This window comes from Misgurnus anguillicaudatus, chromosome 8, assembly GCF_027580225.2.
Source record: "Misgurnus anguillicaudatus chromosome 8, ASM2758022v2, whole genome shotgun sequence".
In the NCBI taxonomy this organism is placed as follows: Eukaryota; Metazoa; Chordata; class Actinopteri; order Cypriniformes; family Cobitidae; genus Misgurnus; species Misgurnus anguillicaudatus.
In genome coordinates this window covers 8,572,674-8,591,638 of record NC_073344.2, presented here as the reverse complement: position 1 = coordinate 8,591,638, position 18,965 = coordinate 8,572,674, and the positions used below count along the sequence as shown (strand labels likewise).

The window sequence follows — 18,965 nt, the reverse complement described above, 5'->3', positions numbered from 1 at the left end:
ACGCTGTACTAGCACTGTCTTTATAACTTTATAAATTAATAAGTCAGAGATATGTTGTTTTTGCATGATGCTTATAAGCATGTCACCGGAAAATAAGTAATCAAGTGTCCCAATGTATAGTGACCCAATGTCCTTACCAGTGCCCGAGCGCCTTGGGCTCTACCCCCCTAGAAATTTTACGTTCCCATAACGTTCTCAGAACGACCCCGCTGGTGTTAAGGACGTTGCCCATTAAAGTTCCAAGAACGTTATGAGACGGACGTGTTGTGGAGTTCCCTAAAGGGTTGGAGGACGTTATTTGGCAGAACTCAACTGAACATTCAGGACGTTCTGGAAATGTTAAGGGGACCATATTTTATGTACACTTTACATTCCCATAATGTTCTTAGAACGACCCCGCTGGTGTTAAGGACGTTGCCCAGTAAAGTTCCCAGAACGTTATGAGACGGATGTGTTGTGGAGTTCCCTAAAGGGTTGGAGGACGTTATTTGGCAGACCTCCACGGAACATTCAGGACGTTCTGGAAATGTTGAGGGGCCCATATTTTATGTACACTTTACGTTCCCATAATGTTCTTAGAACGACCCCGCTGGTGTTAAGGACGTTGCCCAGTAAAGTTCCCAGAACGTTATGAGACGGACGTGCTGTGGAGTTCCCTAAAGGGTTGGAGGACGTTATTTGGCAGACCTCCACGGAACATTCAGGACGTTCTGGAAATGTTAAGGGAACCATATTTTATGTACACTTTACGTTCCCATAATGTTCTTAGAACGACCCCGCTGGTGTTAAGGACGTTGCCCAGTAAAGATTCCAGAACGTTCCAAGACTGACGTGATGTGGAGTTCTTTAAAAGGTTGAAGGACGTTATTTGGCAGACCTTCACGGAACATTCAGGACGTTCTGGAAATGTTAAGGGAACCATATTTTATGTAGAAATTTTACGTTCCCAGAACGACACCGCTGGTGTTAAGGACATTGCCTAGTAAAGTTCCCAGAACATTTGAGACTCACCCACAACTTATCCAGAACCCCCAGAACATAGCCATAACTCAAACAATATATAATTATACTGTGAAATTGATACGGTTGGTGTGGTGGAGGATAAAGGATGAGATGGAGATCATGATGAATCCAAAATGATAATCTTTAATTAATATAAAACAAGGAACATGGAAACTGGTAAACAGCAAAACACACAACACATCACTATAAACAAGAACTGACCTAGACAAAGGGAAAAGCAGGGTATTTAGACAATGGAGTGATGAGGGGGATGACTGTCAGGTGAGGATAATAACATACACAGTTCAGGTGAGAGAGTGAAAAGGATTATGGGAAATGAAGTCCAAATGAAGTGAGATTACAGGAAAAACAAATAGAAGGTCAAAATCTGGCAAATTAACAGAAGGATAATAAAAAACAAAAACAAATAAATAGCCAAAAAATACAAGAATAACATAAAAGCTAACAAAAACCCACATTAATTAAATTGTTTTAAACAATAAAGATGCAATTAAAACAAAACATTTACATTTGGAGTGCATAAAATGTAACATATTTCAATATACAACAACTGGTTAAATAAAATAAAAAATAGCCCACAAAATATTAAATATATGTTTACAGATGTGCAAATGTGTATTAGATATATAAATGTAAAAAAATAACACCATGTGATAAGGTCACAAGCTTGATAAACATCAACCTTTAGGAACTTCAATCTCCAGGGGCCCGTACCATGAAAATGGTTCAACAAACTCAGGGTTACAGGATTAGTTTCAGGTTGACAAAACCAAGCCAATGTGCAGGCCTTGTTGGTAAAAGCTATTTTCATGGTACCCAAAACCCAGGATTTGCACAAACTAATCCTAAACAAAGCTGGCTAACCAACTAAACCAGCTTCATGTTATAGGCCCCAGGTCTGGAGCCTGCAGAATAAGAGCATACAAATACAAATCCAGTTAAAAATATATTTACATAAAATGCATAAGTAAGGGCAAAAACACATATTACAAAACATCACAAATCCAAGAACTAAGATTTTTAACATTCAAATCGAGATGTGAAAAAAATATGTAGGAAGATTTCAGACTGCCAGAAAGATTTTCAAATTACCAACTTAAAGAAAAAAGCAATTACAAACTACAAAAATGTTAAGCTCCAAAACTTCTTGGTCAAGTATTTTTTATTGCCTGCTTCATTATTTGCCATTATTCTTTACTACTTCAAACAATCCAAGCCCCAGTACCTGAAACATTTTTAAAACATGCTGTCACTTTTAAGCCAAAACACTTGTGCTTTTGTATCTAATACTAATATTAGGCAAATTAACCCATACAAGAAATTACCTCATACAAAATTTAACAAATTCAATACATTCAATATTGTAATTTAAATCAAATTACACAAAGATAAATAATGAACATGACTCTTATGTTTTTAAATAATGTGTGTTAAAGTTACACCTTCTTTACCCAGATTGCAGGAAGATACACTTCTTCAGGTTTGACAATGTGTGGTACATGACTTCTGCAAACAAAGCACAATAATGATTACATTTTTTTTGTAAGACAAACGCTAATTTATGATTCTTAGGTATTAAATTCCTTTACAAAAGTATTTCCAAAAAGTGTTGATTTTTTGTTTTGTACACAAATCATTTGATCTTTGGTTGGCTTCTTTGTGGGCTGAGCATTAATTTATTTTGTAAAGATCGAACATCTTAAAGATTTTTTTAACATCCTCTTTATGAAAATTGTTTAGCTCACTGTAAGCCTGCATGTTTATCATTATACTTTAAATGGCAAATAAGAATATATAGCCTAACATAGAAATAAAAAACATCACAGAAAAGAATAGCAAATAAACAGAAAAAACATTTATGTAACTCGCTGTAGAACAACGAGTGAAATCTATTTAAAAAGAAAAGTATCTTAACTTACCTTACAGTATTATATAAAGACAAAACAAAGATCACGCGTCGTCAAGTGTGGCAGTTTGAATTTCATGTGACTTCCGGGTCCTCTTGTAAGCTGTTGCATTATGGGAAAGGTAGTTCTTTTCATAAAGCGGATTGAACGATTTGCTGTTAACTGACTACTGTTTCCAAGATGCATTGCAATCTACATCATTATATTCAGAGAGTATAACATAATACGTTATGATACGACCAACAGAGGACCATGTAGGATGGTTCTGTAAATGTTCCAAAAGTCCTTTCTGTAACGTTCTTATGTGACCACAGGATAACCAATATGGAACGTCATCCTACAGTCATATCAGGAACGTTATGATACGACCAAAATAGTACCATGTGGGAATGTTCTGTTAATGTTCCAAATGTCCTTTCTGTAACGTTCTTATGTGACCACAGGATAACCAATATGGAACGTCATCCTACAGTCATATCAGGAACGTTATGATACGACCAAAATAGTACCATGTGGGAATGTTCTGTTAATGTTCCAAATGTCCTTTCTGTAACGTTCTTATGTGACCACAGGATAACCAATATGGAACGTCATCCTACAGTCATATCAGGAACGTTATGATACGACCAAAATAGTACCATGTGGGAATGTTCTGTTAATGTTCCAAATGTCCTTTCTGTAACGTTCTTATGTGACCACAGGATAACCAATATGGAACGTCATCCTACAGTCATATCAGGAACGTTATGATACGACCAAAATAGTACCATGTGGGAATGTTCTGTTAAAGTCGCAGGTGTCCTATCTGTAACGTTCTTATGTGACCACAGGATAACCAATATGGAACGTCATCATACAGTCATATCAGGAACGTTATGATATGACCAAAATAGTACCATGTGGGGATGTTCTGTAAATGTCTCGGGCGTCCCCCTAAAGTCACATGAGGAACCTTGAACTGCAAGACTTTTATAACCAACAAAGGACGTTTTAGGAATGTACCTAATGTTCTCTAAAGGTTCAGGTCTTTTCATCCTCTTTAGAGAACTTTTAGGGAACGTTGCGAAAGGTCGCGAGAACGTCACCTTCTACGTGGGTAGGGATCTGATTGAGACACGGATAGACGAGTCATGCACGTCCAGTTTGCCACTTGGTATTAAAACTTCTGCTCTTCTTCTCTTGGTTTCCTTAGTTGTTTAGGGCGACTTTCCTTTTCACACCGGGGTTAGTAAACCCAGCTAAGTATCGGCATAATACTATGTTAGAGTTTTAAATCTACCGTGCGTTGTTTGTTGCGTATTGACGGGTGTGTTCAAGTAAGCCAGAGATGCTCAGATGCTGCAAAATAATGCTGTATTTAGTATACCACTATGACCATTTGAGCTAAAACTGTGCAGATTTGGCTTGCATGAGCTTTACAGTTAACGATTGAACATAATTTATAAAAAGTAACCCGCCAAATTGGCAAGTGATTATATAATGTTACCCGCCACAACTGATTTTTACCATGCATTTGGTATAATCATATATATGTCAATATATGGATTTTATTATACAATATACACGGTTGATTCTCACGAAAACTTGGTTTTAAAAATGTCAAGCATAAAAATGTAAAAATTGCTTAAATTTACTTTTTTTCCCACCAGACATTGAAAAACAAAGTCTGAAGTAAATGGGAACATTAATTTAAAAACTTTTACTTATCATTTAACACTTTTGGTAACATAATTTAAAAAATTAGTCCTAAAAAATCTCGCTACCGCAACAGTCAGAAAACATCAACACTGACATATTTTCAAAATGACATGACAAACCTGAAAGAACATAATTTGGAGATTCTGCACATGCATTTAAAATCAAAGTATTATGCTTCTATTAATTAAATTAACATTTTATAAGCATCTGTTGCGGTAATGATAATCAAAATGTCGTGTAAGCATTCTGACAAGACAATATTTCAAATTAACTGTAAAAAAATGATCTTACCTGGTAGCCATCTTGAAGTAACTGGTCCATGTGCTTGGTCACTCAAAATCAAACTTTATTAAAATTCTGTATGTGTGCTTAAACTGTTCTCAAAAAGTGTTGCGGGGGATGAGAACATCAGGCATGGACACATCATTTTCCTAATTTTTCTTCATTATTATTATATATGAATATTCAGTAAATATTTTTTCTGTCATCTAAAGTAGTCTAGCAAAACATCCATTTATTATTTTTTTCTTAATATTTTTGTGTTAATTTGATTAAATTACAACATAACGCATGTTCAAACACAGCCGGACACATTGCGGTAATGAGAATTTCAGCAGAAAATGAGATAAAATTTACAATTATAAATTCTTATGTTGAAATCACACATTGTGCAAGGTAGAACACAGTATTGTGTTAATTCTGATGCTTTTTAATGTTACTATATTACACATTTTAAAGCTAAAATCATTAGTGCCGTGGTGTTTCAATGGTTTCGTGAGAATCACCCACACATTGAAATGCTGTGGCATTGTTTTATTGAGCTCTCCATCAATTTCCTTATGAACAGATAAAGAACTACTTCTGTCACTTGTCATCTTTACTGATTTCCACTGTATCACTGTATGTGTCAAGTAGCACACCTAAATATATCTTAAATTAGGCTGTTCAATTCTCAGGTGCCATAATACCCCAATATAAACTGGTTCAGAGACAGAGTCTTACTATTACAGAACTCTGGGTCACAGCCTCAGACATCACGTTCACAGTCCATTCACTGACTGAGTCTGCTTATGAGAGGCAGTCTTTTATTAAAGTGTTATACTTTATATAAGTAACCCTCTGGCGTCTGAGCGTGTTTTGGAACTTTGCAAAAGTTTTGACATGCTCTTACATTTGGTCTTTTTTTCAGTGGCTTAAAACATATTAATGGCTAATATCACATATATTGTATTTAGCACAATCTGTGCTACAATAATATGCGAGTAACATGTTTCTATTTTTAAGTAAATTACTGTATGTTTATGCATGGTAGATAAAAATATTTTTTAGAAGTTGCTAAAATAAGGCCTGGGAACACGTTCTAAACATTTGTTAGATGTGTAGCAAATTAGAGTTTGCTACAAAAAGATGAAAATAAATATTTTACCCACTCATTCACATTACAACAATTGATTTCACTTTTATAAGACTTTTTGTTGTTTAAAGCCAATATTCAAGGGAATGTCCATGGTAATGAATGTTTGTAATCTACAATATATGAGGAGATAAAGACACAACCCCTTTAATGTATTGGATGTCTTTTTATTTCCTCAGTCTGCAGATGGATGTGGGACAATCTCACCTGTTGGCAGCCGGCAAGAATTGGCCAGGTGGTCTGGATGCCCTGCCCTGAGTTATTTGACTTCATGGGCGAAGAAAACAATGGTGAGTACTATTTTGTAGTGCTTGCCAAGCCAAATATAACAATTGCAATTATGGCCTTTTGAAGAAAGGTGTAATAAAACTTTTAAGTAATTATACGAAGCACAGAATTTTGTTGACAAGATCATAAAATGAGGACCATTTGCACATAACCCTGTCAAATATAAAACCCCTTAGTTGTAAATGTAAATGTGAGTTTCAGCAGCTGACTTAAAAATAGTATAGAGGCACATCATGGGTGCCACTCTTGACTTCGGCCACCAATCTTTCAATGTCTTAACTATATAAAAGACCCGGCATTTCAATATACTAAAAGGGATAGTTTACCCAAAAATGAAAAATCATTTACTTACTCATGTTGTTACAAACCTGTATAAATGTCATTGTTTTGATGAACACGAATGGAGATATTTTGTAACTAACCATTTATGAGCCCCATTCACTTCCATAGAATTTTTGTTTTCCTAGAAGTGAATGGAGCTCATAATTGGTTTGGTTACAAACATTCCTGAAAATATCTTCCTTCATGTTCATCAAAACAGAAAAAAAATGATAAGGTTTGTAACAACATGAGAGTGAGAAAATGATTTTTAATTTCCATTTAAAATCATGTAGATACCTTTATAATGGCATGCAGCGGCTGCACGATATATCGGCCAACATATCGTTATCGGCCGATAACTGCTTATTTTTAATATTATCGGTTATCGGTCTGATAGCAAAATTAGGCCGATAAATGAAAGCCGATAAATTATGGATTATTTTGGTTTGTTGAACCACTTCACTTGCTCATTGCTGGCGATGTGGAGTTTTGATTGGTGCTTTTTGTGATAACGCACAAAGATGACACATGTTGCAAGCTTAAGAAGAGTATGCTAGTCTAGCGCAAAGACAAGATGTCCGCGGTCTGGGAGTTTTTCTTTGTGAAAATAATATGAATATTTATCGGCCTATATATACATATATATATATATCGGTTATCGGCCCCCAAATATAAAGAGTTATCGGTTATCGGTATCGGCCAAAATTTCCATATCGGTGCATCCTTAGTAGTTACCATCCACCGGATTTCTGAAACTAAAAATCTACCTCTTACCCTAAAACATGAGTTTTTATGTCTTTATTGTGAAAGTAATTTTTGACAATTTTTATTGTTTGCTTATTTCTTTGTAGACTTTGGAAAGGTGAGTCGTAACTGCACAGAATATGGCTGGTCGGAAATGTTCCCTCACTATGTTGACGTTTGCCTTTTTAATGACAATGGAACAAACCCAGTAAGTATCTCTAAAATTTGTCATTCTATTAATTGAATTATTTACAATCTCTGACTAATAAATAAATGAATGAATCCAGTATAAACCGTACAGTACACTGTAAAAAAGATTTGATTGCCTTCTGTTTTTTAAGCAAAACCAGATTGACTTCAGTTTATGTTTAATTTTAACCATGCAGTGTTAAAGCAACACTATGTAGTTTCCATGTAAAAATGATTTACAGCTCCCCCATGTGGTTAAAAAGCGCAACAGTGCCTGGTATCAGACACTCTTCTTCAGGTGGGGGGAGGGGCGGGGCTGTGTGCTCTACCCTCCACCACCACTTTCAGAGTGTGCTTGTAGCAGCTAGGAGGCTGCTCAGGTTGCAGCAACAGTACAATTTGTCCAGTTAAAAGTTGTTCTATCACTGAAATAATTTTACAGACATTATTTAAAGGTAAAAAACTACATAGTGTTGCTTTAAGTTCCTGAAACTTAAAATAATTATTAACTGCTAACGTAAAAACATAAAAAGTAAGTTGTAATGACTCGTAAAGCCAATGTGATTGTACTATAATTTCAAGGCAGCAAAATGTATTTACAGTGTATTGTGAAAATGCTGGGCTGTATGATATTAATAAAGAAAATGCTATATGTGATAACTTGTGATAACTTTTTTCAGTTTATTGTAAACTTTTGTGATCTGCATATTGTATGCACATGTCCAATATTTCAATAAATCAAATATATTGTGCAGCTATAGTTAATTCTAAGTTAATTAAATAATTAACAATGATGCTCTGTATATTTTCTTTCCTTGTCGAGCAGGATATCTACTATGTGTCAGTAAAGGCTCTGTATACTGTGGGCTACAGCACATCACTGGTGTCTCTTACCACTGCCATGGTCATTCTCTGCAGATTCAGGTGAGAGTTTACCTCCGATTAACCTGACAGTTGTGGAAGATTTCATAAACCATTATTATACCCGTAAAGGGACGCTCCACTTGTTTGAAAATATGCTCATTTTCCAGTAGCCTGGTCCAACTAGACTCTTGTACATTAATTTCATTTGTACAGAGAGTCTGGGCACGCTCCATTGCAAAGCATTACTTCTAGGAGGGTCCTATGTTGAAGTTTAAAACTGTTGGATCTGCCCAGAGTCACTCTGAATCTGCCATAACCAATCGCTAACGTTTGGTCGTGACGTATGTCATGCGCCGAAACCAGTCAGAAACAACAAGTCCGAATGATCAGACCAACAAAACTTAGCAAACATTGTTCTTGCTCCAGGATTAACTTCTGTATATTCGGCAGTTTTGCAACAGCGGACCGAATAGCTTTTCTCACGTCTTTCTCCGCTGCCATTAACGTACTTTAACTCAAAGGAGAAAACGAAACTCTACACAGCAGTCCCAGACGTAGTACTGAAGCGAAATGAAAATTAAGCGGAAGCACGTAGGAGGGCGGAGCTAGGCTAATTTTCCAGCTCCCCTAGAGTTAAATATTTGTGTTTTACCGTTTTGGAATCCATTTGCATAGCTTAGCACAATCCATAGAATCTGATTAGTCCAGTAGCATTGCGCTAAAAAATCAACAAAGAGTTTCGATATTTGTTCTATTTAAAACTTGACTCAATAATATTATGCAGTATGCGAAAATAATCCCCTGCTATTGAAAGTTACTAAGGGGACTACTTCCAGGCACTGCGTAATATCACTACACCTGCTGCAGCCAGCAAAGTCCTTGATTATTACGCCAGAATGAGAGTATAGTTCCTAGCCATATCGGCCTAGAAAATCACTCCTTTTAATTTTTCTGTCGGTCTTAGTACACAATGTAACTACAGAAGAGTCAAGTTTTGAATAGGAAAAATATCGAAACTCTTTGGTCATTTTTTGAGGGCGATGCTAATAGTCTTATCAGTTTTAATGTATTATGCTAAGCTGCTAAAAGTTGTACCGACAGACCCGGAGATCCACTGAATGGATTCCAAAACGGTAAAATCAAATGTTTAACTATAGGGGAGCTGGAAAATAAGCATATTTTCAAAAAAATGGAATGTCCCTTTAAAGTCCCCATGAAATCAAAATGAAACTTTTTTCTTTATAGTGTTAATATGTTAGGCTTAATGATATATATTAGCTGGTATGGTCCAAAACGCTGATGAAATGCGCATCCAAAAGATATAACCATTCAAAGCATACTGCGCTCAAAAAAATCGAGTATTTTTATGACGTCAATCTACACTTTAGCTTCCTGTCCAATCAAATGCTTTTTAGATGCTAAAGCGTCCTGCCCCTACATTGTGCGGAATCTCTGCCTGAAATGACAAGCGCATGAAAAGAGATGTTTGTTATACAGAATGTTGGGAAAAGTTACTTTTAAAAGTAATGCATTACAATTTTAAGTTACTCCCCAAAAAAGTAACTAATTGGGTTACTTAGTTACTTTTCATGGAAAGTAATGTTTACGTTACTTTTAAGTTACTTTTGCGTTACTTTTTCTTACTTGGGTTAGGCTTGATCTCTTTCAGGCCTTGCAGGTGTTTTTTATGATCGCAAAAATCTCAAGCTCTGGTCTGCCATCTCCGTTTCTGACTTAAACTGTTTCCGCTCAGGCGCACAGATTGCGTAATACTACATTAATATGTTCAGTTTAATTCAGTACATTATTTAAAAAGTATATTTTTAAAAAGTAACTCAAATATTTATGTGTACATTTCTAAAGTAAAATCACTAAATGCCTTCCTTCCGCTGAAAAACACAGTCCCTGACTGACTGTGAACAGCAACAGAATGTTTCATATGGTGATACACAGTGATACACAGAATGGATGGGTGCAGCGGTCATAGCTGTGTTTTATCGGAAATCGACCGATCAGAACAAAGGACTATAACGAACTGTTTTATTAATGTAAATGTTTTTGTATCATTTGTAATCATTTTTATTGGCTTTACATCCAGGAAACTACATTGCACCAGGAACTTTATTCATATGAACCTGTTTGTATCCTTCATCCTGAGGGCAATCGCAGTCTTTATTAAAGACGGCATTTTATATGCAGAGGAGGACAGCAACCATTGCTTCATGCACACCGTGAGTCACAACACGCACACACATACACAGTCCGTCATGGTGACGGACCCATTAACATTCCGGCTCGCCCATGTCATTGCTTTGTGAAAGGAATTAGTTTCAGACTGACACATCTGTGTAGCTGTTATATGCTTTCATTTGCTTTAGATAATGAGGTCTCTTTAGTCACCGCAGCTCCTTTTGGCTTGGCCAACATATTAAATGTGCTTTAAATGTTATACTGTAGAACAGTATGATTCTCCAGTGAGTTGTCTTTTTAGGTCATGGTATATTTAATGTAGTTAAGCTTGTCCAATGGGTCGTCAAAATCACAAAGACATAAAGGTTTGTTCCTTATTCTGCAGATGGAGTGCAAGGCGGTGGTGGTATTTTTCCATTGTTGCGTTTTGTCAAACTACTTTTGGCTGTTTATAGAGGGCCTGTACCTTTTCACACTACTTGTTGAGACATTTTTCCCCGAAAAAAGATACTTCTACTGGTACACCATTATTGGATGGGGTGAGATATAAAATTTGCCAACATACATATATTATTACTATATAAAAAACTGAAAAGACTCCCTACATTCATATGTTTGCCCACATTTTCTCCCTCAGGTACTCCAACGATTTGTGTGACAGTCTGGGCTGTCCTTAGAGCTCATTTTGATAACATTGGGTAAATAAATGATTTATTCATATAATCTATAAATATTATATTAACAGTTAATATTGTTTCTAAACAAATCATTGTAAGAACATCAGACTAAGAACAATGACTTTGTGTGCAGGTGTTGGGACATTAATGACAATGCTGCCATCTGGTGGGTTATCAAGGGTCCTGTTCTTGCCTCTATCATGGTATGTTATAAAACATTAACTGTACACAATACAATTAAAGATATTGTATTTAAACTTTTTTTTAACCGTGCAGCTTTATAATTAAGATGTCCTTATTTTTTTATGCACATTCAGATTAATTTTCTACTCTTCATTGGCATCATTATAATCCTGGTGCAAAAGCTTCAATCTCCAGATGTTGGAGGGAATGAATCCAGCATTTATCTGTTAGTCTTATATATATAACTTTGTATTACAAATTGGTTTTATTTATATTTATTTTAAATGAACATCAGTATATTCATGTGAAGTTCACTGATGTGATTGACAGGCGTCTGGCCCGTTCCACACTTCTCCTCATTCCTCTGTTTGGAATCCACTATACTGTGTTTGCTTTTACACCAGAAGATGTCAGCAAGAGAGAAAGACTTGTGTTTGAACTAGGTCTTGGCTCATTTCAGGTAAAAACCTAGCTTTTCATTTAAAACGGGTCATGTAGTTGCATACAACGGAACTTAAGATGTTTATTTTTTGTTCTGGTGTTTATGTATACTATAATGTTTTTTTTAAAAAAAGTAAATATAAATAATAATAAAAAATGTATCTAGCCTATATTAAAGGTGCGGTGTGTAAATTTGAGCGGCATCTAGTTGTGAAGTTGCGAATTGCAACCAACGGCTCAGTCCACTGCTCACCTCTTGCTTTTGAAACACACGGAGAAGCTACGGTAGCCGCCACCGGACAAACATGTCATCGCTGGAGACAACTTATTAAAAAAGTTTGTCCGTTAGGGGTTTCTGTAGAAACATGGCTGCACCTGTGTATGTAGATAAAACGTCTCATTCTAAGGAAATAAAAACATAACGGTTCATTATGAAAGGTCTTTATACACCTGATAATATAGTTTTGTATATTATTTTGCATTTCTGTCAAGAGATCCTTCTAAAAATTACACACTGCACCTTTAAATTATATTTTGTTTTACTTTGTCTGTCTTAACAAATATGTTTTAGCTTTGCAGCAGTGCAAAATTGTGAAAAGCACTACAGTAATACATTTTCATTTCATTTTTCTGTTTTGTTAGGTTTGCATATCTACTAATACAGTACTTTTTCATGGTTTACATTTTTTCCCATCATCCTCTGTTCTCTTTAGGGTTTTGTAGTAGCTGTCCTTTACTGCTTTCTCAATGGAGAAGTAAGTGTTTCTTTGTCGATAAAAAATAATTATGTCCTATTTTTACCACTAGGTCCAAGATAGAAATTTTAGCTCAGTGTGTATGTCAATCCCTGTCTTTTTAGGCAAGTCGGTAACACTTTACTTGAAGGGGTGTGCATAAGTACACCTTTATAATCATGAGATGACACGTATCATGAACATGAAGGGGATTATGTTCACATTTATGACAACTGTAATTAAGTGTCATTTGTTCAATTATGTCATTTTTAATGCAAAGATGACATTGGTTCAGATGTCTTTGTTATGACAACTTTACATAAACCAATACATCATAACTTGTCATAAATCTGTCATAAACATGACATAGCAGAATAATTATCAAACTTCAGAAACTACCTAGCTTTATGAGTTAACATTACATTCAACTGTCATTTAAATGTCATTAAAGGGGCAATAAGTAGGATTTACCCCCATCTAGTGGTGAAATTGTATTTTGCATTCAAACAAATAGTGCTCTCTAGCGCCTCGCTTTTCCAAATGCGTGTTGCAACTACAGTAGCCGTTATGTAATCACGAATCTCCGTGTCCGTTTCAGCTGGTTCACGTGTTCTGAATGAAAACGCGTTGATAGGCTAGTGCTTTTTGTGCCACCCTGCTATTATAGTTTATCAGTATGGCAGAACGACATAGAAGCCTCCTTGGTCTTACCCATTCAATGTAAATAAAGAGAAGAAATTCTTGTCACGGTCCTGTCAGACATCTGTGCTAGATGTAGGTCTGAGTGCATCTGACAGGACCGTGGCAGTATTATGTTCTGTGTGGGGGCATGTGGAATCACATTGTGTGCGTGGCTTCCACATGTTTCCGGTGTCTTGTTGCTGTCGTGATCTTGCCAGACCTTAGTATAGGTTCAGGTCTATGTTCTGAGGGCAAGGTCAGGGCAGCATTGTGTTTACGTGGGAATACGTGTTGTTTCACATCATGTATGTGTGACACGTGTTCCCAGTGTCTTGTCACTTTTACCCTACTCCCTTATGTACTCATGTCTTAAGTGATTAATTATGTTCACCTGTTCCCCATTGATGTGGTGTCTTTATAATGCCCTTGTGTTCTCTGTGTGGTGTGCGTGCGTTGTCGAAGTCAGTGTTTATGTATCCTGTGACCTGTGTAGTTATTTCCCTTGTTCCATTTGTGTTTCATCACATTACTTTGTTATTCCTTGTTTTACCCCATCGTGGGTGTTTCTTTTATTTTCTGTAAATAAACTCATAGTTATATTTTCATACAATTCCTCTGCGTTTGGGTTCATCCTTTTGTTTCTACTTTCCGGTGTTTAACCGATCGTGACAATTCTAAGCTTACAAAGAAAAGTCAGGTCACTGGCAGAGGTCATTTGACACCAACAAGGACATATTTATGAAAGACATTGATTTTGAATAATAAAACCCTACTTACTGTCCCTTTAAGTGTTAATACTCTGTCAAATAGTTTTATAACAGTGTCATGAATATTTTTCTTTACCTCAACTACAGTGGTACAAATTAAACTTATTAAAATGTCATTATGGGCTCTATCTTACACCCGGCGCAATGCAGCACAATGCGCGACGCAAGTGTCTTTCGCTAGTTTCCACCCTGCGCAATTATAATTTTCACGTTTAGCGCCACGTTGTTTAAATAGCAAATGCATTTGCGCCCCCTTTTGCGCCCATGGGCGTTCTGTTCTAAAAACGAGGTGTGTTCAGGGACATTGTTGGCGCGTTGATATTTTAACGCAACTAAAATAGACTACGCCATTGACCGACAAAATATCAGCGCAATATGTTTTTTTGTTATTTAAAGAGCACATTAGTAATATGCGCCTATAAACGGGAGGACAACGCGGGTTTGCTTATCACACACATGAATGCGCAGCAGCACAAAAACGCTTTTAAATATGAAAGATTAAAGGATTGCATGTAAAATATTATTATTGAGTCTCTTGGACATAAATGAGGACAGATTATGAGACGTTAGAAGGCTGCTTCACCTGCAGCCTGGTAAGTAAATAAATGCTTTGCTTTAAACAAATGCATCTGTTTTTAAATGTTTTTTTTTTTAAATGCTACCTCACGAATTTATTGTATATGATGACTCTGTACCTGTGGATATGGTGAGATGAGAAACATTTTAAAGTAATGCTTAAAAAAACTCTTTGCTTAAAAAAAACGCTTTCCAAGTGCTGAAACGTGCGGAGAGCCGCTTGTAAATTCTTTATCTTCTGTTTGTTACAAATAAAGTATTTTTAGAGTACAAACCTTTTCTTACATACTTGTAAATTATTTTTTTATGATATTGGATAGCCATTTAAAGCAATTAAAAGCCTGATTTTTTACTTCCATGACTAAAAGAAAACAATTTTTGAAGGTTTTAATAAAAAAATAACAATTTCAATACAAGTGAAGAACAACACAATTATTTAACATTAATCTTAAACTGGGAATCTTCTTCCTCCGCTTAGTTTTTCAGTTTGCAAAGTCTGTCATCTAAATAGGGATTAGACATAGCGCCAGCGCAACAGGCTTTTAAAGCGGATGAGAGCTGAGACTGTCATTGGTTTATTGCATGTTATGCCCTAATTACTCCCATTACAATAGGACCAACCCTTTTCGACCATGAGCTCGGCGCACAAACCATTTTTCCCGTCGTTAAATTAGCAAAAGTGGATTCGAACACGCCCATTTAGACGTTGCGCTGTGCGCTTTAGACAATGCGCTTAGATCGTTAAAATAGGGCCCTAAGTGTTAATACAATGTCAAATAAGTTTAAATAACAGACACGTCAAAAGTTATAATTAACTTTATCTACACAATACATTAAAAAACTGACAACAACACTCTCAGAAATAAATGTACAAAAGTTGTCACTGGGACAGTACCCTTTCAAAAAGGTACACCTTTGTACCCAAAAAGTGTATATAAGTAATTCAAAGGTACATATTGGCAGTTCAAAGATACATATTTGTACCTAAATGGAACAAATTAGGACCTTTTTGAAAGGGTACTGCCCCAGTGACAGCGTTGTACCTTTATTTTTGACAGTGTAACAGAACTTGTTCTTCCTCACACAAAGGGTTCTGCAATTATCTGACATAGAAGAAAAAGCTAACAAAATATTTAATTAATTAATTTAATGTAATTAACTGTTTTTGCAGCGATATGGATCCATCGCTGCAACGTTTTCATATAATTTTAGGTAAATCGGTCTCCAAATGCAATAAAATATCATATTATCCATTTTAATTATTATTATTATAAATATTATTCTCTAACACTTGGAAAAACTAAAAAAAAACAAAAAAACATTATGAACTGAAGAATATTCATGATGTTGTTATAAAACAATTTGACAGAGTATTAACACTTAATGACATTTTAATGACAAATTCAGATTATGTCAAGTTGTCATGGCAAGTTAGATGTATTGGTTATTGTCAAGTCATAACAAAGACATCTTTAACAATGTCATCTTTGCATTAAAAATGACATAATTGAACAAATGACACTTAATGACAGATGTCATAAACGTGCATAACTCCTTCATGTTCATGTTCTTCTTCAAGCTCCTTACACGTGTCATATCATGATTATGAAGGTGTCATGGCCGATGGTCTTATGAACACCCCGATCAAGTAAAGTGTTACCGTAAAGGTCTTGTTATTTGTAATAAGTAAGTAGAAACTGGAGACTACAGTATGTGTCCCATTTCATCATCACTTCAATATCAAGAAATGGTAGCCCAACCTGGTTTCATTCAGCAGCCTTCTAGCAAAATTCAGAAATTGTTTTTAAGGAAGGAGGTTTACTGAGTGTAAGGGTGTTTTTTTTATTTATTAAAAACACATATAAATACTATTGTAGTTACATATACTGCACTTTTGCAATTGTAAAAAATATTTATTTCGATATTTTGTAAGTGACAATAATACTGATTACAAAAGATAAAGTTTTTTCTTACTGCAGTACTCATTACACTTGCCAAATATATAATTTATTAACGATACTGATTTTCAAATTAAGATTCATGATGAGAACAGAAAGAGATCCAAAGATATCTATCTGCGATCCAATCAGATTTGACATTTCTCTCTAAAGGTGCAGTCAGAAATCAAACGGAAATGGCGCAGCTGGACGGTGAACCGCTACTTCGCCGTGGATATGAAGCACAGGCATCCGTCCCTGGCCAGCAGTGGCGTGAACGGAGGCACCCAGCTCTCCATCCTCAGCAAAAGCAGCTCACAAATTCGCATGTCCAGCCTGCAGGCTGAAACTCCGGCCACATGAGAGCTCAGAAGACCACACACACGGTTCAGAAGTGCAGACTGAATACCAAACTCCTCAAAACTGCATCTGTATAATAATCTACATCAAAATCCAAGCAAGGTTTCCTCATCTTTGGGGTTTGTATTGTGTTGGATAAAGGTGTAATGAACATTGATGGTCTGTAGAGGGCAGGCTTTGCTATGGAAATCTGAGGAGCTCACAATCACTGATCTATTGTGTGCCAAACAATGATGGATACTTTTGCTATGAACTGAGTTGATCTAAAAGGATTGGAATCTAAGGCCACAGGCTGTGTACTATAGAAATTGATGAATCCATTGAAAGACAGTGTTTTAAGTAACTGATGATCGGGTAATGAAGAACAAGGTGGATGTCTTTGTACATACCAACAGTGAATCTGTTTCGCTTTTTCTATTTTGTGAAACTTGTGTTTATGCTCAATACGATACATTTTTTTAAAAAATCTCTGAGGATACAGATGGAGAAGATAAAGAGAGTTATAGCTGGTGTTGTGGTAAAGGGACATGTGACATGAAAAAGTTTTTGAAGGAGGACGAACCACAAATTTCCCACAGGACTTAATCAGTCCCTGAATCTTGATGCACAGACTCATGTCAAAGTCATGTAAATATTTTATATGCAGAAAAATCAAGTCTAAGGAGAAATGATAAATGCCATGATTTTTTTTGGGAGATTTGTTCTTTACAGGTATATAGATGTTTTTTGGGAGCAGTACAGTGCACATGGTCATGTGACCTATTTAGCATTCTAATAGGAGGATTGAAAACTTCTGGGCTTCAGTCACAGCCTTAAATAAGGCTTAAACATCAATCTGAACATTTCAGTCGAAGGGCTGAAAGAGACTTTTATACTCTACTCTGGTTGGTTGGTTGGATCAGATTTTTTCTCCTGTGGAACCTGATGACCTCACGTGTTACATCACTTGTTTTCTTAAGAGGATTCCTCATTTAATTTTTAATGTGCTTAGATGCGCTTCTAGTTTTTTAAACAGCCGCTATTACAGAAAATGTCAATTAAAATATGACAATGCAACAACAGACATGCCACTAGATTTGGCATATTTACCTATAATTGGGTAAAATGGGTATAGGTTTGGTATAAGACTTCTATTTCCCCAACAGACAGTGGTTATTGGGTCTTGTACAGTGAATTTAGAGGAAGAAAATGATTATGAAAAATTAATTTTGAATCTTTACAATAAATCACCTAAACCACTGAATAATTTAATCGACTAAGCAAATTTTGTAAAACTTTTTTAAAGGAAAATATTCAGACGAATTTTCTGATACTATTTGACCTTTTGCTCATTTTGTAATTTGATGTCATGAAATTAATATTACTAGTAAGATACCACAGATACCACATTTACAAATATAGCACTAAAGATTCCAAAGAGGGTTTTTTTGTATTTTACCCCTACTAGAGAGCACCTGCCGTACACGTTGGCAAAGTCTTTGCAACTGATGTCACTAAACTGAAAATATTCAAATATTCTCATTATTTTTTTTCTTTCTTCAAAGTGCCTTTTTTGCAAAGAGACATTTTTTATTTTAAAGTTATGCTACAACATACATAAAATTGCATCCCTGCTTGAAAGTGCTTTAATTTTTACGCTTATAAAACAAGAGTTCATCAGAGCCGACAAGACAAAAGGCATTAATGTTAAAGGAATAGTCAATTTTCTTAAAACAAAAATCCAGACGGTTTGCTCACCACCATGTCATCCAGGATGTTGATGTCTTTCTTTGTTCAGTCCAGAGGGGGTTGTGTTTTTTGGGGAAAACATTGCAGGATTTTTCTCATTTTGGTGGAGTTTGATGGACACCAACGCTTGGCGCTTGGCTCAGCACGTGACAGTTTTTTCCAACGAGTTTCAAAGGACTGTGAACGATCCCAGGCGAGGCATGGGGGTCTTGTCTGGCGAAGCGATTGTCATTTTTGACAGGA

The 18,965-nt window shown here is 35.8% G+C and overlaps 1 protein-coding gene and 1 long non-coding RNA gene across 2 annotated transcripts in view; one reads left to right on the top strand and one right to left on the bottom strand.

The window, feature by feature from the left end:
- adcyap1r1b (adenylate cyclase activating polypeptide 1b (pituitary) receptor type I) overlaps positions 1 to 18,685 on the top strand; it is a 46,091-nt gene extending 27,406 nt beyond the window's left edge. The window contains exons 4-14 of the mRNA XM_055212882.2: positions 6,222 to 6,332; positions 7,503 to 7,603; positions 8,411 to 8,508; positions 10,547 to 10,679; positions 11,024 to 11,177; positions 11,276 to 11,336; positions 11,449 to 11,518; positions 11,633 to 11,724; positions 11,829 to 11,958; positions 12,653 to 12,694; positions 16,809 to 18,685. Coding sequence (XP_055068857.2) covers positions 6,222 to 6,332; positions 7,503 to 7,603; positions 8,411 to 8,508; positions 10,547 to 10,679; positions 11,024 to 11,177; positions 11,276 to 11,336; positions 11,449 to 11,518; positions 11,633 to 11,724; positions 11,829 to 11,958; positions 12,653 to 12,694; positions 16,809 to 16,997 — 1,181 coding nt within the window. The 3' untranslated portion in view covers positions 16,998 to 18,685. The remainder of the gene's footprint in view (positions 1 to 6,221; positions 6,333 to 7,502; positions 7,604 to 8,410; positions 8,509 to 10,546; positions 10,680 to 11,023; positions 11,178 to 11,275; positions 11,337 to 11,448; positions 11,519 to 11,632; positions 11,725 to 11,828; positions 11,959 to 12,652; positions 12,695 to 16,808) is intronic.
- LOC129426259 (uncharacterized) lies at positions 1,126 to 4,025 on the bottom strand. Its single transcript, XR_008638359.2, has 2 exons — positions 2,943 to 4,025; positions 1,126 to 2,529 (listed from the first exon to the last, which is right to left on the bottom strand). It is a non-coding gene; the product is annotated as an uncharacterized lncRNA (long non-coding RNA).
- Positions 18,686 to 18,965: the final 280 nt, after the last annotated feature.